The sequence below is a fragment of the Sander lucioperca genome, chromosome 11, assembly GCF_008315115.2.
Source record: "Sander lucioperca isolate FBNREF2018 chromosome 11, SLUC_FBN_1.2, whole genome shotgun sequence".
Lineage (NCBI taxonomy): Eukaryota > Metazoa > Chordata > Actinopteri > Perciformes > Percidae > Sander > Sander lucioperca.
In genome coordinates, this window is record NC_050183.1 from 36,962,733 (window position 1) to 36,983,325 (window position 20,593).

General features: G+C 43.3%; 1 protein-coding gene across 4 annotated transcripts; it reads left to right on the forward strand.

The window, feature by feature from the left end:
- The first annotated feature begins 137 nt into the window (after window positions 1-137).
- On the forward strand, window positions 138-18,259 carry cbarpb (CACN subunit beta associated regulatory protein b). Of its 4 annotated transcripts, none has more exons than XM_031318244.2 (11): window positions 139-535; window positions 2,346-2,539; window positions 3,372-3,444; window positions 5,572-5,720; window positions 7,709-7,770; window positions 8,790-8,952; window positions 9,416-9,587; window positions 9,903-10,055; window positions 11,113-11,353; window positions 11,920-12,109; window positions 13,263-18,259. In XM_031318244.2, exons 3-11 carry the CDS (start codon window positions 3,397-3,399, stop codon window positions 14,788-14,790), a joined length of 2,706 nt encoding a protein of 901 aa, XP_031174104.1. In that variant the 5' UTR covers window positions 139-535; window positions 2,346-2,539; window positions 3,372-3,396; the 3' UTR covers window positions 14,791-18,259. The 4 variants fall into 4 exon arrangements, with proteins under 4 accessions (XP_031174106.1, XP_031174104.1, XP_031174105.1 ...); XM_031318245.2 differs by having other exon boundaries at window positions 139-531; XM_031318246.2 differs by lacking the exon at window positions 2,346-2,539 and having other exon boundaries at window positions 138-535.
- The last annotated feature ends 2,334 nt before the right edge of the window (window positions 18,260-20,593 follow it).

The following is a 20,593-nucleotide window of genomic DNA, read 5'->3' on the forward strand; positions in this document are numbered from 1 at the left end:
AGTCTGGTCTGGGACCAAGTTTTTGTTGCTCTTTTGTATGCCACTTGTATGGCGCTAAAGACCACCTCCCACACACACACACACACACACACACACACACACACACACACACACACACACAGACTGACTAGTAGGAACTGCTTCACCATTTTGCCCACACCTGCAAGCAAGTGACTCCATCTACTGTAAAATAAATCAATGAACGAAGTACACAAAAGAGTGTATACAAAAATGTATATTTCACGAGGGAAATATAGTTTGCATTCACTGAAACACTCAGGCTTCCCTGACACTGTCTGTGAGGACTGACTGAGCATTACCAGGCTAATTTGGAAAAACTCTTCTATCACTCAGCTTCACATCACTCCTTGCGTCACGTGGTGCGCCTCTGACTGGGTGGTGGGCGTGTCTTAAACAGTGGGGTTTCATTCATAAATACGTTTAGCTTTAAAATCCACATTAAAGTGTTCACAGAAGAGTTTCATGTTATTGGCTTTGCCCTTCCACCCCTGCATGGACCCGGCCAGTTGAGTAGGTGAGTGCTACCTTTGTTGCATGCCTGCTCGTCTGTTTGTGCAGCCAATTCCAATCGTGAGCTACCTTCTCTGTCGGTGTCACCGGACTGATGAAAATCATGCGCCTGTGAAATATCAAGATGGCATATTTATTAACCGTGCTGCGCTGCTCGGAGTGTGCGTTTAGCTGCTTTTTATCCATTTTTAAAGTTGACTATCGGCTTCATTTCATCACATTATGTGATGTGATTTTGTCTCCTTGCAAACGATGTTATCACTGATAACTTATCAGCCAAGCCTTAGGGTACAGCTGCCAAAGACGAAGCTCATTATTTTGTTCCGGGATGGGGGGGGGGCATTGCTGTAACGTTACTGAGCATTAAGATACTGGGTGCTTTGATCTGTGCAACAATTTCTCATTTTTCTCAGGTTATTAAAAGGTCCAAAATCAAGCATGACAATTCTATGCTGTGCTATGGATGCATTGTACTCTTAATGGGACGAAATATGAGACTACTCGAAGCGAAAACGATAACCAGTAATGTAGCTGGCATAGATAGACGGAAATTTGGTTAAGCATGGCGGGATAAGCAGTTGCTGGGACACCCATGTCTTACCATCTGCTCAGTAACCAATCAACTGAGCAATCTTCAGGGTCTGCAACACCATGAAAGTAAGCAATTCTCAACGAAGTACAAGGCTACATTGCTTTTATAGCTTACTTTTTTTTTTTTTTTTACAAAGATATGGTTATTTCTCATTATATACACTACCGGTCAAAAGTTTGGGGTCACTTACTCATTTCCATTCCACTCCATTCCAGACAGAATACCAGCTGAGATCAGTTGCATTGTTTTTTTAATCAGGGCAGCAGTTTTCAGATTACATTATGTGCTTACATAATTGCAAAAGGGTTCTCGACTGTTGTAGTAAGAAGTGGCTGATCTTTAATGCAATATCTAAATTGCCAATTATCAGCAACCATTCATCCAATGTTCCAAAGGCACATTCTGTTTACTAATCTGATATCATTTTAAAAGGCTAACTGAGAAAACATTGGAGAACCCTTTTGCAATTATGTAAGCACATAATGTAATCTGAAAACTGCTGCCCTGGTTAGAAAAACAATGCAACTGATCTCAGCTGGTATTCTGTCTGTAATGGAGTGGAATGGAAATCTCTAAGTGACCCCAAACTTTTGACCGGTAGTGTATATATTTCTTAAAGCCTGACAGTAGAGGAAAGGTGTAGACTACCTGTCATTGTAATCAAACTGTACTATTGCATTTAAGGAATATAGTGAGGCAGTTCTAGCTTTCTTAATATTGTAAGATATCTTTAAAGAAGATGTTCTGATCTTTGGTTGTCAGTCCTTGTAATGAAACAGCATTTTTCTATGATCATCACTACTGAACTACTGACTGTATATGGAAGCCTGTCAATTATCTTTGAAGTTAGAGCATTTGTTGAATGCTGGCACTTATGTAATATATACAGTATATGCTTTATTGTCATTACATGTTAAACAAAACGGAATTTGGTCTGGCAGCAATCCCCTCATCTTAGCAACATATGTATATGAGTACAAACATAAATAGTAATATATGTGTATATATATATACATATGCAATGTATCTGTATGTATATAGAAATATAAGGAGTCATATAGTGTACATAGGCTTACACAGAACTACACTGAGTATATTCAAATTAAAGTGACCAAATCAATATCAGACAGAACAAAACCACAGATACATATAAAAGTAATGTCAAACTAATCTACACAAACTGAATAATTAACCAATCATTGTGCCGTATGTTTGTTATCAGCCATGCAGCACTGCCGTCCTGTTGCTCCGAGGCCAGTGGGCCAGTCCTGAGGGGGAACAGTGCTGCTCAGGCTCAGTCAGCTGGTTGGGCTGAGGTGGCCGAGAGGATGCAGCAAGGGAGCTGAGGAGGAGACTCCTGAGCCACTGCCTGACACACACATCCAGAGCTGCTGCTGCGCACTGCCCTCCATCAGGGTAAGATGCTGGGCTGATAGAAAGCAGGATGTGGTACAGTACTGCAAAAGGAAAGCATTCTGGTCACAGCCTGATGTGTTTTCCCGTAAGAGCTTTTCATGCTTGGACAGTAGTCCGCAGGGAAGTTAGACAGGCTGGCAGCAAACAGCTCGGGCAGTAGCTTACAGGTTGTGGTGCTGAAGTTGAGTGCTGCAGTGACTGCTCCTACCCTGCTGGGTGAGTAGATCTATCCAGGGTATGTATGTGTGGGCGTTTGGTGCAGCAGTAGCTGTATTAATGGCTGATCTGTAAGAGCAAACGCATAGCAGCGTAGTGGAACTCAGCTGCTAGTGTTGTGTGTGTGTGTGTGTGTGTGTGTGTGTGTGTGTGTGTGTGGTAGATAGATAGATAGATAGAGAGAGAGAGTCTTCAGGCTGATATGGAATTATGGGTGATGATTTACAGCCAAGATGCTAGCATTTGCATCTTCTGTCGGATTCAACACATGCACACAAGCACCCAACGTACACACATACATTTGGTTTCTGCTGCGTCTTGCAGTCTTTAGTGGCTGTTTAGATGCAACAAGATCTTTCTGCAGCAAAGGGCATCTTGTATCACATCCTACAGTGTGTCACTGGACTTCCGAAATCAATAATGGACAGCAAAGCCATTCTTTATTCTATGAATTCAGAGAAGTCTTGTTTTGTGTTTACACGTGCAGTATGTTTGTGGATTTATCAACACAGATATAATGCAGTATCTCTGGTGGCTGACTTTGTGTTTTGATGAACTGCTCCGGTAACAGTCACTTCCTCTGTGTGTTTGTGTGTGTGCATGTGTTATCTCTCAGGGGGACTCTCTAGTTGGCCTGGACCATGAGCAATGAGTCTACCGTCTGGAACATCCTACCAGAAAACTCTACAGTAAGTCTGCCTTTCACCACCAGCTTATTCTCAAACTTCCTGTGTGTGTGTGTGTGTCAGTGTGTGTGTGTGTGTGTGTGTGTGTGTGTGTGTGTGTGTGTGTGTCAGTGTGTGTTACGTCCAGCTCACCACCAGAACCATACTTTCCCTCATATTCTCGTCTGGCCGATTGACTGGCTAATAAAGAACATCCTGACCTGGACCTTACATAATTAAATCTCAGATCTAATCTCAGCTTTAATTTCCCCTCGCAGAGAAATATAAATGTGACATCTGAGTCTAGCGCTCATTAACACTTGCTGTGCGTTCTCCCTCATAGATTTCAACATAACACTCTTCTATCTATCGACACCATAAGGGCGTCGTTCTGATATCGAAAGCCTGTTTTTCCTTACATAACATTATTTGTCACGTCACTCTGATACTCCATGAAAGAACAAGGCCTGCTGTTGTTCTCTACTCTCCCACTCAAGTTGCTGTCTATCATTTTATTTAAACCATTTCATTCCTTCTTCTGTAGCCTACATGGAGACATAGGAACTAGAGAGACACTTTTTTTGCTATTACAATTGGACAAATTCAACTTTAAGAAATTCCGAAATAAATCTAGAAAATGCTACATACGGAATAATATTGACAGGAAATATGTATTTGGTGAGGTAGTAGATCATACTTATGCAGCAAAAGATATTTTGTCAGTAGTAGCTTTCCATCTGCTTTTTGTGTGAGCTTGAGTGGTGGATTGAATCAAGTTTTCCCAATGAATGAAGAGGGAGGGATTTCAAGATGTCCTCCTCTGTTGAAACATGTTCATCCTTACAAAACAATATTTGTGACTATACTATAGCCTCTACCGGTGCTCCTTGTGTGGTTAATTCCCTCAGCTGCAGTCCTTCCTGTGAGAGATTTACCATAGCCAAGGTACACTGCAGACAGGTTAATAGCCCTGGCATTTATTGATTCATTTCACTGTTGCATTTATAGATTCACTTTATGCAGGCCAGCCAGCCGGTGGTGCTAAATCAATCTTTTAGGCTGCACGGTGTTACTGGGAAGGTAAAACAGCTGCACAGTAAGGTTGTCAAATCTTGGCTGCAGTTGATGCATGAGGACGGCATTTCTCTGATTACATGAGTGGCATACCGATGGCATGTCCCTCTGTCTTATTACAAAAATGTGACCTGGATCTGATCTGAAATGCAGCTGCACATATTTCATAAATGGACTAAGTAGCACAACGAAATTACTGTATCAGAATTTCAAATCTGAGGCTCGAGTGGAGGGTAGATATGTTTCTACCTCTCTCCGTCAGCTCAGAGAGCTGCCGCATCAACCATCAGTGAAGAGTTTCAGTGCGTTGATACTTGGGATGAAAGACTTGTCATTCATGTTCGGGGTGGCGGGGATCAACACAGACAATCATCTGCCTGCTGTTATTAATAAATCTAGTGAAGATAGCATCCAAGCATTCCTGCATTCTTACCAATGCACCACAGTGGTCACATGTTCCCAACCAACTACAGCTACTGTGCAGTCCGAGTTATCGAGTCTTCACTACATTGCTCATGTGGCAAGCTTTTTGCTTTACTTGTGCTCTCCCTTTTGATCTAGCACACACAATGTCGAAATTCAGCACAGGAAGACACCTACCTCTCTTCCTGTTGTATCTAATTTACTTCCCTCACTGCCTACTCATGAATATAAGTGGTATTGAGGTCAAAATACCAGTTAATAGATCTGTCGGTAGACTACAATAATGTTACAGTGTAGACCTTTTTCACTGCAGACATTTGACTAGTCGTAATAGGAAAAATAACGAATCTAATTCATCTTTGCCTTCCTGTACTATCATGGGGTTTGTACTACTTGTGTTCCATTTGTCTGGGAACCTCATTTATTTATTTTAAGACTTTTATTATTATCTATCATTGTTCTTACCTTCTTAACTTGAATTGAACTGTGTATACTCATTGCTCGGCCCCTTGTGTGTTGTCTCTGACATTCTCCTGTCTGCTGTTTATGTGTAACAGTTTTTGGTCTGTAGACAGTTAAAAACTGAATTGCCCTTTATGGGATACATAAAGTTGTTTGAACTTGAAGTTGAACTCGAACTCTGTGTATCTTCAGGAGATCCCATTCGAGGCCGCGGAGCAGCAAGATGGCTATGTGCTCCTCCTGGTGATCTTCTCCATCTTCCTGGTAGGAACGGTGACCTTCATCTCTGTCTTCCTCATCGCCTGCCGCCGCTGCTGTCGAGGAGGGCAATGCTGTGCCAGGTGCGACGCAAAAATGACGCTTTCGATTTAGCATTTCACTCTCATCCAGAGCGATTAATGAAGAGTTTTGCAGCATAAGCTCAAACTCCAGAACACTGTAGGCAACCAACAAGAAGGACCTGTATGAGGCGTGGGCTTAATAAAAGTTTAATAACAAGAGCCCTGTAATGATAAGATCATGAAAAGGAGCCTGCGATGTTCAGTTTTTGTTGACACTGTGCCACAGAAGTGTTCATTCAACTCTAAGGTGAGTTTGAGGCTATGGAATGTGGTGTTGCTGTATTGGTTTTCATTATAATATATATTTATATTGTTGGCTGGTGCCCCTGTTATTTAATTTCTCAAGACATCTTATGATGCAATCCAACACAATAACACCTAACTTTACATCCCTGAAAATTCCCTTAAACTCAAATCAACACCACTCCTGCGCAGGTTCCAGAAAAACTAAAGATTCTTTGCTTCACAGAGGTAGTTTGGAGTCTGTACAGGTGGCACTACGTGGCATGAAACGCACACGAGTACACAGAGTCGACTGACAGAGACTACTCTTCCATGAGCTCACATGCAACTACTATTTAGAGACAGGCTGGTACTTACGTTGAATGTGTACACATGCATAATAGATGAGGCTCATTAGGTTGCAAAGGAAGCTTACTACTAAACTTCCTGTGGAATCGTCCAGTTTGCTCCACCCAGTGAATCCCAAACCCATCTTCAGTATGATTCCATTAACACACAATGCAGTGATCCATTAAACAAGTTAAAGCATCTAAAGCTGTATTTCAGTAGGTGGTCAGAAGGAATTATGTATCCCTACAGAGACCGGTGTAAGCATGTTGAAGCAGGACAACCCGGTGCATTCACTCATGAAACATCTCAGCTGTTTGAGTGTCACAAGCCCCTGTGGGGCTGTTTATGAAAACACCTAGCTGGAAACGCATTCAGTATTCATGCTCGTCTTATTTGCCATTCATCTGTGTTTTCTACAGCAGCACACATCATCAAGTACACTTGAATATATGAGAGCGCACATAAACATAAACATAGATAAACAGAGAGCACAGAAGCTGAGCCGCGAAAAGGCAAAGCTTGCAGGGGCAGAGCAAGGGAGAATCGGGCAGACTGGTACAAATGATGAGTGTAATGAGATTTCATAGCAGCCATCGGCAGTGATTAATCTCGCATCTCAACCCAGCCCCGCACGCACACAGAGAATACACACACACACACAACATGAGGAAGTGTGAGCCACAGAGGAAATGAAAGACAAGAATAAGCACAGATCTGGGTGGACAGAGAAATCCCTCAAGTCAATTCACACACACACACACACACACACACACACACACACACACACACACACACACACACACACACACACACACACACACACACACACACACACATATATATAGCTCTGCACAAAGAAATCAGATGGAGAGAAGTGTCTGGGAAGACCTTTCTGTTTCTTTTTCCTGCCTCATAATGTAAATTCTGGGTATGAGATTAAAGAAGCATGTTTGGAGATCAGCCACAGTTAAAGAACTTAAAAAGGACATGTTTAAAGACAGAATATACTAAAAGAATGCTACATGCTTCATCCCCTAATCAATGTGTCTTTTCTCTGTGCTCCTTTAAAGATGAGTGGACACATGCAATCCAATAAAGCACCATGCTTATCTAGAGGTCCCCTGGCCCTGAGGTTTATCAAGTTACTGGCAATGATTTAGGCTCTCATTGATTAGCCAGGCAGGCAGCCATTTAGACAAACAGCGTGGTGAACATTCGGTCCTATGGCAGTGTCCTTATACATCTGCATTTTTAAACACTGAACAGAAAGATCAAACTGTTGTGCTGCTGATCACAAAGCCTTGTACTGGTGTCACCCCGGTGGCTGCCCGCATCAGTGGGGTTTGACAGATGAAAGACAGACTTCAGGGGTAATCAAGTCACAGCATTGATCTGAATGTTTCTGTGCGCCCCAGGGCCAGCGATGACCCTGAGAAAACCAACACCACCTACGTGGAGGACTCTCAGCCCACCCATGGTAAGAGAAGAATGGACAAAGAGGAAGAAATGTAGGGAGGCAGGGATAGGGGAACAGATAACTGAGAGAGGGAGGAGTAATGGAGATAGAGGGATTGGATTGACGGAAGCAGGGATATTTTTATCGCCATCAGCACAAATGTGTAATGTCTATTCCATTAAAATATTGTGATCTCGGCCAAATTAGTTTAGGTAGCCGTACCATTCCTGGAACACATTTTGACATTTTTTGGACCAGTGAATGCACTCTGTCTAAGATGAAAATGATTTAATAAGAGGCAGCACCAGTTTGGAACCAAAATGCATTTGTCAGGCTTTTTCTTCAGTTTTTCAGTCAGCTTGCCATATTACCATACTTATCCTCCACAGAGGTGTCTGAACATCAGATGCTTCACTTCAGTTATAGTCAGTGTAAATATACAGTGTAGCATACATGGGCTGACTTGGGACAGACTTTGAAAAATCATTTTTGGGGTATGTTTTGCCTTTTATTACCCAGTTGAAAGAGAAGGGGAATGACATGCTAGACTGGAAATGGGGTTGTTGTGGTTCATGGTTGGTGAACTGGGGCACCCCCACTTACGACAGACTTTTACTTGAGCTATAGCAATCCTGCATATATTAGATAAAACATCACCTATTACTTGATCCAAAGTGCACATGTATGAATGTAAGAAAACAAGAGTCTACAGCCTTGCTAGCAGCTCTGTGAGGCTTTACATAGACACGGAGCTGCTTTGAGCTAAATGTTAATGTCAGCAGGCTAACATGCTCACAGTGACAATGCTAACATGCTTATGTTTAGCAGGTATAATGTTGACCATGTTCACATTTTAGTCGTTTGCTATTTGGCACTAAATACAAAGCACAATTTTGTAGTTATTTGTTTATAAACCAAAGTGTTGATGTCCTTTAGATGTTGATATACTGTATTTCACTGAATGACAATAACCTCTCACTTTTCCTTCGCCCATCTATCTGTCTGCCTCCTCTGTCTCTTTCCTCTTGTATCTCTGGTAGAAATCACCATCAGGGTGGATGAGTCAGAGTGCCTGTCAATGGCCAGCTCTCACGACCAGGAGACTGAGCGCTTCCTCTCTACGGGCACCACAGGCCGCCGCGTCTCCTTCAATGAGGCTGCGCTCTTCGATCATGGCAAGAAGGCCCAGGAGAAGGGCCGCAGGTTAGAAAGCAAACATATACACACGCCCACATTTGCAAAATGCTTTCTAGTCAGTTTAACTCGCATTAATGTCCATGCACTCTAGCTTTAGTGCTTTCTGAGATCAAAGGATTTACACATTAAACTTTGTCCATTTCTCTTCTATGTTAGTTTAGGGTTAAGAATTAATTCAGAATGCGTTATGTATGCTGTGGACACAACGAGCTCTCACCCTTTCTCATTATTTCACCGCCCTACTTTTCTCTGAAAGCCCTGAGCCTAATGTAGAAATTCTTCAAAAGGAAGTATTCTGTGGGGCTAAAAGCAGAATCAAGTGTTAGAATCAGATATTCCCCCTTGGCAGTTTGCCTCTTGTGCAAGGACGAGCTCCCTGATATATTACTTATCGAGAGCGTAGGCGACTTATGTCCCATCTTTTAGGATTTTTATATCTTTTTATTTAACTCTACGTTGTTCGCCGCAGGTACACTCTGACAGAGGGCGACTTCCACCACCTGAAGAACGCCCGGCTCACACACCTCCACATCCCTCCCCCGGGCCTCAAGATAGTCACTATCCATGAGTGCGACTCGGCCGAGAACAGCATAACCATGACGGCGCGCCCTGTCGCTAAGTCAGCACTTTCCATCTTCCAGGTGACAGCTTTCAAACTGCTATTAGACCTGATGCATCGTTGGTCTTTCAAACATCAATCATTTGGGTCAGGGCAAGATCGGGGATCTCTCTGCTTGCTCATTTCAACAGGCTGTGCACATTGATTTCCCAGATGTTCAATCACTGATGTCTGGGCATGATATTCCTTCATAAATGCAAACTAAACATCAAAACAAACGTTGGAAGTGGAGCTACATTACTTCCAATAACTGGATTAATCAATGGAGCTTTGCAGAAAACATGCATGTTCACGATAGATTCAAAAGTGTCATGTTTTGTGTGTGCTTCCCTTTCAGCCGATGCTGTGCCCCCTACCACAAACGGCGTTGACCAGCCTGAGTGTCAATCCCAGCTGTGCCCTCCCCGGAGATGCTTTTAACTCTGTGGTGGACACCAGCTTCAGCAAGAACACTATTGCTCTCAGCGTTAAAGAGCCAAGCTCCAGCTCTGTAAGTGACCTCCAACTACTGTTAAATGTATTGCATCAGAATCAGTTTTATTGCCAAGTAATTTCTTACAAGGAATTTGCCTTGGTGTTTGGTGCATACATAAACCAACACACATGTTGAACATTAATATGAATATCAAGTGATAACTAACTGTCAGTGTTGTAGTACTTGAGATCGGTCTTGGTCTCAAGATCGGTCTTAAGACCAATTTTTGAAGGTCTCTCATCTCGGCATCGATCACATTTTTACTCGGTCTTGTCTCGGTCTTGGATAAAGAGGACTCTGGATTTTATTTCAAGACCACAACTGCAGGGACTTTGCTAAATTGCCTGTGCATTGTCTAAATTAAGCCTATGTGTTAAAACTCGCAAATGCAACCAATAACTTGACTCATATCTAATTTGAAATGTGTTACCGTAACCCCCCCTCTCTCCCTGCCCCTTTTACACACACTCCCACGAAAGTGAATTTGGGAGACAGGAGAAGAAGCTGTCTAACACAAATCTGGTCTTTGGTCTTGACTCGGTCTCGAACCCGCAAAGTCTCGGTCTTGTCTCGGTCTCGATACGCTCTGGTATTGGTGATGACTTGGTCTCGGTTTAGGTGGTCTCGACTGCAACACTGCTAACTGTCACAATTATGGTCATTAATTATGATCAATTCCTAGGATTGGTATGCTAGTGATTCTCTTGCTGAGAAGCATACAAAAAAACACAAGGTCAAATATCTCACAAGTATGAGTGTGCATACAAATTACCTGCAAGAGCTCATGTTGGGTCATGTGGAAAAATGCAGTATATAGGTCAAAATGAAGTGTGTTGAGTTAATCATTTGGAGAGTGATGAATTTTCTTAAGATAGTCACTCAGTACACCAAACGGCTATTCAAGCAGCCAGTCAACCAGTGAGTCACCCATAAAGACATAAGAGGGTCATGGAGCCTGAGGGGAGGACTAACAAGAGTGATGGTTGATGGGTAAACAAGGAAGCCTGTGTGGAACATCCCTGTCAGAAGGGATTATATACACGGCACTAGTTTCTTTCTCTCCCTCTCTTAGATCGAGATGATGGGAGCGGGGCCCCGGGGCAGATGCAGCAGTGTCAGTGTTGGAGAAGGGGCCGCGGTGAGGAGCGGTGGTGCCCCTCACGCTGGCGGCAGTGCAGGAAGCCAGGGGCCCGTGCTGCAGTTCTTCACTAAACTGCGGCGCCATGCTAGTCTGGAGGGGGCCAGTCCCTACTTCAAGATCAAGAAATGGAAGCTGGACAGCAGCCAGAGAGCCTCAAGTTTGGACACCAGAGGTAATGGATCCTTGATGGTGTAAAGTATATCTTCAGAAACAATCTGTGCCAATGCAGCAGGGAAAGTGCAACAACTCTTTGCGGTTCTTTGTAAAAAAGAAAATCAACTGAGAAAGTAAAGTTGTACTGTTGGCAGTTTCTTTCTTATGTATTTTCTCTATTTATTTGTGTGTTTAGTATTTTTGGCGATACTCTTTTGGGTAAACAGACAACGGGTAAGCAGGGGGCTCCAGCAACCAACTGTGAGATGCCTTTTGGCTGCTAAGACTCGGAAATACACACAGACACACACACGGACAAGGCAGATGGCTCAGTGACGTAAAGTTTGGTCGTTCCAAGTCATTTTGAGCCCCTGAGTAAATCCCCCCTGCCTTCATCCTATATACCCACTTCTCCCCACGCTTCCCCAGGCTTAGTCCTTTCGATCATACCGATCACCAAGGGACCAACAAAAAGATCACAAAATCCCCTCAGAAACCTCAACAGTTGATGGAAGCTTTCTCCCGCCTGCTGTTACACAACTTGTACCACTCACTGCTCTTTCCCCCACGATTGTTGTGAGCCAGGCTCTCCAAAAAGGAGACAGTTCCAGCGCCAGCGAGCCGCCAGCGAGAGCATGGACCAGGACGACAACGACGCGCACCACATAGACCTCATCCAGTACATCGCCCGCACCCAGGACATCACCTACTGTCCCAGCCACCCCACTACACGCCTCCTCTCGCCTCCATCCACACCACCCCCCTCCCTCGGCAGGTATTTTTAATTTCCTTGCCATTCATCCTGTTCACTGCTTTGCTGCCTTGCACTCATTTCTTTACTGTAGCTAGAAAATGTGTAGTAATGATACATGGTAGAATATGTCTCAAAGTCCCAATACTTCGCCACTTTGCCTCAACATAAAAGTGTACTTTTTTTAACACCCTTAGGAAAAAAAAAAAAACTCAAAGTGGTTGTTAACGTGACATGTCAGAGTCAACGAAATTGAACTGTAAGACATTGAAAAATATAGAAAATGATGTTTGAAAACTGTCCTCTTGCCTCCAGACAAGTTGTTTTGCTATCACATCTAACTAGATTATAACACAACATGCTGTGTAACTGTAAATACTATACAACCACAGTCTGAGTTGTATCTAATCCCTGTAAACCAGAACCACTTTCATTATTTGGAGCCAGATGTAGGGGATTCCCAGAGTGCACTTTTTTTTTTTGGAGAAAAGTGGAGAATAATCGGGACGCATGGTTTATTCTGGCATAGTAAACCATTCCATCGCTGACATGGTCCGATAAAGTCATTATGTCCGCAAAAGTGCAAGGGTCACTACTTCTTGATTTTGTTATTTTAAGTTTGTAATTATAGCAATGCAGGTTTTGCCCAATATGAGGTTATACAACAAAAATAACCAATCTCCCTTAGTATTTTCTTATATAACCATTTATTTTCCTGCACTGACTATTAGATTAAACAAAATCCGTGTTTCCTGTCTATGTTTGCAGATGTTTGTTGTTGAACATAAAAGCAATTTCCTGGAAGCCGCCGTGAGCTCAGAAATTTGACGATCCTCATGCTCATTTACAGTTTATTGCTACTGATATCACTCAAGTTACGTTTCATACAGTATGTATTCTTTAAACATGACAGCAGGGGGATTTCTGGGAATTTTCAGAGCGTGCATGGCATCAGTATTCAGCCAAGTTACGTTTAAGGACATGTAACAGCAGCCATTGCAAGTCATGACAATCATTCTGTGCACTGTGAACATAGCCATGTTTCAGATGACTGTGTTATTTAGGTAAATGCTCTGACACTGACACTTGTTTTGCATGTCTGTGTGTTTCTCCTCCTCCTTCTCTCCTTACTATTTTCATTTTATCTCATCTCTCCACACCTGTGTGCACACTACAGGGTAGAGGTAGAGGTGATGGTGGAGCCCAGCTGCAGCCATGGAGGACCAGGGGTGATTGGCCTGTCCCCTGATCCCCAAGACGAAGCACTGCCCCTGGCAAGAAGGGAAGGTGCAGACCCTTCGGACCCCCTAGAACCCCAGGACCCCCAGTCCCATTACAATGACATCTGGACCCTACGCGCGACACTGGAACAATACGCCGCCTCTGATCAGAGCAGCAACAATGACAGGAACTCTGTCTGCAGTGATGCTGAAAGTGTGTGTTCGCTGGGCGTGCGCACAGAGACAGAAAGAGGAAGGTTGCTCAGCTACCCGTCCCAGGATTTAGGGGATGAGGCAGAGGGCGGCGATGATGACAAGGACATTTCGATGTATATGGATGAGAGGTTGGGGGTGAAGGAGGGAAGAAAGAGGAAACAGGAAAGCACAGAGTCAGAGCGAGGGAGCAGCGACGGAGAAACAGGGACTCGTAAATTGCTGCAGATGGACAGCGGCTATGCGTCGATAGAGGCTCCTTCTCGTGGTCCAGAAGACCTGCGACTGTTTGGGAGCTTTAGCAGCAGCCCTAAGGACAGAACCGCCCACGAGAAAAGGCACCACTTTACCAACGCAGGGCGGACTGGCACTGTCGGCGAGAGCTTTGAGTCTCATCTCTTCGAGGAGGAGCCTGAGGAAGAGTTGTTGTTGGGTGCCAGTGGAGGAGTTTCCGTAGAAACAAGTGCTGGTTCACTGAGCTGGTTCCCATATGGTCAGATGCTCACACCGCGAGAGGCTGCGCAGCCTTCACCTCAACCGCCGGCGCTGCACCGGCGAGATTACAGCATAGACGAGAAGACGGACGCCCTCTTCCACGAGTTCCTCCGCCACGACCCTCAGTTCGACCAGCAGGAGTCACCGCTAAGGAAGCACCGGTCCCGAATCCACCTCCGCAAGCAGTGGCAGCGGCACAAGCAGTGGAGTGACCCTGGTGTCAGACACTTCCAGTCCTCTTTTGACAGACAGCGGACCCCGCTACGGAGGGGTGAGAGTGTGAACTACCCACTGGACACAAGTTACCACAGCACGCTGCCCCGCATTGTCAGTGCTCCAGACGAGGAGACCAGCGACGGGACCGGCAGCACTCCTGATACTCCGAAGGAGCCCACGAATACTAAGAGTGGGGGCAAGGACAGGGAGCAGAGTGTCACTGTCAGAGACTCTGGGGACCATGCCTCCTCCTCCTCTCCTCCACCACCTCATCATCCCTTCATCTCAGAGAAAGATGAAAGGCTGGGGGCGCACCACGAGCCTCAGGAGGACAGCAAACAGTCTGGACTCCCTCCCGAGCCCCCGGACGAGCGCTTGCCCCCTCAGCTGTCCAACTCCTCAGGCTACGGCCCGCAGACCATCACAGCAGAGCTCACAGACAAACTGGCTGCTAACCTTGATGAGAGGCTGTACACGGGCCTTCGCAGGGCCAAGGACACAGCCACTGAGTGCGTGACGGTGGCGGCCACACACACTTCTCCGGACCACAGCCCAGTGTAGCAGGGCTTCAGTCGTCCTCCTCGTCAAACTCACTCCTGCTGAAACACACGTTTCTTCCCGTTTTGATGCGTCTCGCCTCCGTTTTAAACTTCTCTGTGTACAGCTTGAATGGTGTGATCCAGGCCCATTAACACACTATGAAAAGTATGCTTTAAATCATCATCTTACATACAACTGATGCACTAGAAATGCAGCCAGTCTGTCTGTCTTCACGCCTGTTAACATTACAAAGCTCTTCAACGTTTTACATTTTTCATTGATGTAGAAAGATTCATTTCAAAATAATAGACATAGCTAACATATCAAAAACCAGATGGTTTTAGTAATAATTGTTTCTGTGTCTATTTCCATCTCTACTGCTGCCTTCCTGTCTCTGCTCTCCAGTATGATTAAGTGAAGCTGAGGGCTAATATGGCCTCTGTACTTGTTGATCCACTGTGAAACCAGGTGCTATTAGAGGAGTAGAAAGCTATAGTTCTGGACGCAACAGCTAGTCGCACGATCATGCATTAGTGGAAAAATAAGTCGCTTTTATCACTATTTATGGGCTACAAAATGATTTCAAATACCAACATTAATCAATTAAAGCTATAAGAGGCATACTTAAGTTGTTGACACTGGAGGTTTAGATCAGTAGTTCCCAACCTGGAGGTCCCAAGAGAAATCTGATTATATGTTTCTATTACTATTTAGTTTGGTTTTGTCTTAAGCAATCAGTACTTAAGGACCACTCTGTCCCACTAACGCCATTTTCAGTCAACGTGGAAGCTATGATAGCGATTGCTAGGAGCAGTTAAGGTTTGATTGATGAAATATGTCTATGTACAATATAATAGTTATTATATAAGTCGACTTACAACAACCTGTACAGCTACGTCATCTCATCCATGCTTGTTGCCATGTTTCATGGATGTAGCTAGGTAACTAGCTATGTAGGAAGATAATGGCCCCATTCTTAATCCCGCCCACAAAGCTCTGATTGGTGCATTGTTTCTCCAATTGTGGTAAACACCCCTCAAGTCATTAGGTCATTGGGTCTCAAGTAGACATTATTTGATTTTAAGGGGCCACAAGCCAAAAAAGGTTGGGAACCACTGGTTTATAATAACAGTTAGCAAAGGCCAGGACAGTTCTCATAAAGTGTTCTTTTGAAAAGGAAGATATCCTTTGATCCTAACTGTGGGTCATGATGACTGGTCACGACGTTTGTTGTTTTTGACTGAAAAGGCTTTTCAGCTATGTGACAACTTTGTGTTGTTTATTCTTTATTTTATTTTATGAATTGTAATATATTTTTGAAGGTCTGCATTGCTTAAATGACAATGAAAACTGAGAGTGTGGCAGGTTTGAAGAGGACAGGTTCAGAACTAACAAACCAGACAGCCACTAGCACTCCGGTCACAGATATCACAGTAATCTCCATAAACTATGACTCTTAGTGCTCTCTTAGTACTAGTGACATGAACTCTGTCCTAACAGGGAGAACAAACTCTTGTGTCTTGTCTTGTCTCTCCTGTCTTGTGCACAGGTTTTACAGCCACGAGGTGGGCACTTACATTTAAGCTATTAGACAAGATGGCTGCCCTCAAAGACGTTTGGTGTTTATTTAATTTATAAGAAAGGCATGCTTTCTTCTGCATGCGGCTCACAGAACAGGCTTTATTTGTCCGCTTCTGACATTCTTGTTTTCCCCTCTTCCTCTTTTTCTCCTGAGAAAGTTGACAGTGCAGTAGATGTCTCCCGCGGGTGGGGGGGCCGAGGACTTCACATCCTGCCGGCTTATAAAACCAGACCGAACAAAGAGCCACTGCCATTCAAATGAAACCCTGACAGCAGATTATGGCCTGAAAATCCATTTTTGCTCACAGATCTCTGCTTTTACAGTACATCTTCAGCGGTAGCAGCAGGTTGATTGTAACCCAGTTACGCTCCTAAAATCTCATTCTCAGAGGGGGCTTTTGGGCTTTCCGTCTCTCCCACGTGCAGTGAGGGGAACCACTGCAGAAGATGGTGTTGAATATAAATCATAACGAGCGAAGGATTTCCGCCTTTCATCCCCAGTCTCCCTTTCCTCATTCTTTCATGCAGTAAATTGAAATCACCGAATAGAAAATGGGGGAGAAAAAAATCATTATCTTTCTCTTTTTGTTTGGGTGTGATGCTCCTTTCCAGCCTGCCAAGATTAGATCTCTCTCTTTCTGCTGCGTAACAGGAGTCTCCTCTTGTGGCTAAGTGCAGAAGCTGTGTTCCTCATTATGACTAACAACTGAGATAAAAGGAGGTGAATTTAAATAAGGAGCAGATGTGATGTAGATGTTTTTTTCTTTTTTTTGCTCCCCTTTCTTTCACGATACCCCCCCCCCCCTCCCCACATACTGTGCATGTGTGAGAACATGCACAGTATGTCACCATGAAGAAACACAATGTGCTCTGGCTCTTTGCAATCAAACCACGTTCTTTTCATGACGGCACTAATATGCAGAAAGGAAATGAAATCCCCCTCTCAGTTATAATGGAACTGATGCATCCCTGATGATAATAGTTACTCAGCAAATTCTGACTGGGCTTTTGAAAAGGGGAAGACAGCTGCTTTTTTTTTCCAAAGATCAAAAGCTATAATGTCTTCGAGCTGAGTCAGTATAGAGAGATGACGACATTACAGCAACTGCAACTGTGTTGCAGTCGAGTCACCAATTGTCGAGTTTGAGTCAAGTCTCGGGTCCAGTCGACTCCAGAGAATAGCGACTCGAGTACTCCATCACTGCCTATTACACACATACACAAAGTCAGAAACTTCATCCAACTTCCGAGTCAAATTTCATAAATCCTTGAGTCCGAGTCATCAGTGCGCAAGTCCAAGTCGAGTCCTGAGTCTTGAGAATAGCGACTTGAGTCAGACTCAAGTCTGAGTCCAGGACTCGAGTACCCCATTACCGTAACAATTGAAAGAAAATGGCCATAGGGGTTGATTTTCCGTGTGTACAACGATTAAACATTGCTGTGTATACAAGTACAAATGTCACAGGAGCTAGACTAAATGGGTGTCCTTTATTAGGTTTAGACAGATGCTGTATAACTGGGGACACTGTGGTCATTGGTGTTTGTATACTAACCAGTAGCCTGTCAAATGCATTGATGCATAGCTGTGTGTAGGTCTGCATGAGAGTTAACATTTTAGTACATATCTTTGTTTTCTCAGACTTACGGTACAAAATGGTCCAGAGTTATGGCTCATTTGTTAAAAGGTTGGTATGACTAGAGATTTTGTACTTTAAAGAGTCATGCTAGGATGCTGTATGCTGATGAGATTTTGTGAGATTTTTCTCTTTGAAAGTAGAAGTATTTCTGTATTCCTTGCTTGTTAGTAAACCGCTTTATTTCTCAAAGAAAAGAAAAAAAGACAAGCTTTCTTAACAACTTTGCTTTTGTTGATCCAATCTATTGAGCCTTGAGGGACCAAACTATAAATTAAAAAAAAGTGTTATTTTAGGGTTGTTTTCCAATCTGTGAATAAATGAATGAAGCAAAAGTGTTCCTAACCCGCTTTATTTCAAGGGAATGGTTGTTAATCAAGGCGTGGGATCGGATCGCGGATAAGGTTCCCCCTCATGAATCTCATTTCATTTTTCTCCGTTGCTTAGGCTCATATTGATTTCTTGCCTCTCCTTATCGCCTCCTTCAAATTAATTGGAGAGAAAAGCCAAATCCAGCCTGTGATCTACAAAGGAAACATCTCAAATCTCTGCCTTCTTCTTCTTAACGTATGATCTATCCCACTGGCCTATAGGCCTTGAACGGCGGGGCCAAAGTTTAGAAGAGAGCTAACAAGAATAACAGCCGTACACTGACGATATATCAAAGTCAAGGTAAAGCAAACTGCAGCGTGTTGGGGGATGAGATGGAGACTGCTGCTCCTGATGCAGAGAGGAAAGTCACGAATTACACAGTAGGCATGCATGTCAGATATCTCAGCAACATGGAGTGCATTGTCCTGGCATCCAGAACATTGTAGTGTCATTAATGACAATTGTCTTTTGTTCATACAAACACAAACGCATCCAATAGACTGAGTTGGAGTCTGTTTTTCTCTCTGCCTCAAGCTACATCATTTGATGTCATTTATTCACATGAAAAAAATCTAATTTTCATAACAGCGAATGTATTGTCCTCTATGAAATCACTGTCAGTCTATTGATTTAATACACATCACTTTGCAGTATAAACAAGCTACATTCATTCAGCGAAGGGTGGGGGAAAGCTACGGCCTCAGACTGCCTCTCCTCTGCGTTTGTTTCATTCTTTTGCATCATCCTCTGCCTTTCCTCCACCACTCTTTTAATGTCTGTCAGCCAATCGCTGAGCTAGACACCTCGACAGTCAGCCAATGCTGAGTTTGCAGAGTGTGGAACATCCAGTGTAACATCCTTTAAGGCTGTTCACATATCCAATGTAGAGGTGAATGAAAGCCTCTGTGCTATTGTAGCCTACTCGATGGGAACTTGGAAGCAACAGGGGCCCAAAAGCAAATTTGGCTCGTAATCAGCTACATTCAAAATCCCACTGTTCAGGGTTCTTCTGTCTGTCTATATATATATATATATATATATATATATATATATATATATATATATATATATATATATATATATATATATATATATATATATATATATATATATATATAAAATAACAGAAGTTGTTGTTGGCAATGAAAATCTTAGGGCTCCGGCATGTCCAACAATGCTCATTAAATAATAAAAAACCACACAAGTAAAAGAATAACATTGACATTTGTAATAATGCTAATAACTAAAAATCCAGCCTCAAAACATTGCTATACAAATAAGGATGGCAATTTATAAAAAAAACCCACAATCTAATATAATTGTTTATTATTTTCTATTGCTAGCGACCTTTAATGAACACCATTTCCCAGAAGCCCTCGACCGTCACATGTTAACGTCATGGCTCGGCGAAAGAGGCGAGTCCATGGGTGAATCAAGGGTACGTGGTGAGTTTAGACATGTCTGTAATAACAGCAGGACAGACAGGACTGAATGTTTAAGTCTGTTGGTGAATACTAAGTATAGAAAAATCATGTTACGGTGATCGAAAGTACAACAAAGTCACAAAGGTTTCAACTCCTAACAGTGCTGTTGTGGAATAACAGTTTGTCTTACAACATCAATCAATCAATGAATCATTCAATGTATATTTAAATGAATAGAAAAAGAGACTGATGAAAAAAATGCTAAATGACATGCAGCTATGAGTTACAGAAGCTAGTATATATATTTCTTATTTTCTTTATTTTTTTAGTTACAGAAGCTAGTGGAACAGAGGCTAGCCCTGATGTGGCGTCACGACTTATGCCTCTTGATAGAGACAATGGCTGCTGTGGGGATTGAAGTTGTGACTAAGTAAACACAGTAACTTTACACAATAACCGTTTGGACGCTAATATTCTTGAAATGATGCCAGGGAAGACGGGGGAAAAAACAGATTGTTTTGGTATGTGTGGACGTGGCCTTATTCAGCTCATTCACAACTTACTATAAAAACTGCTGCCATACCGTCTCGAACCACAAATGGTGATGTTGATGGTGTTCCCTGTTTTGTGATCTTGCTTCACACACCTGCCCACACATTGCACATTTAAGGTGAATGAACACATATTTGCAATCCCCTCCACTTCCCTACCCAACATAAGACGTCTGTATTCAGGGATGCTTCTGAAAGGAAAACCCTCTCCCTCCCTCTCCTTCACCACCACCACTACCACCACACCCACCACCTGCTCCTC

Excerpts from the sequence above, each read along its gene's own strand:
- cbarpb (XM_031318246.2), top strand. The coding sequence starts at position 3,397 with ATGAGCAATGAGTCTACCGTCTGGAACATCCTACCAGAAAACTCTACA. Across the intron at positions 3,445-5,571 it reads TCCTACCAGAAAACTCTACA|GAGATCCCATTCGAGGCCGC; the intron begins GTAAGTCTGCCT and ends GTGTATCTTCAG. Across the intron at positions 11,354-11,919 it reads CTCAAGTTTGGACACCAGAG|GCTCTCCAAAAAGGAGACAG; the intron begins GTAATGGATCCT and ends GTTGTGAGCCAG.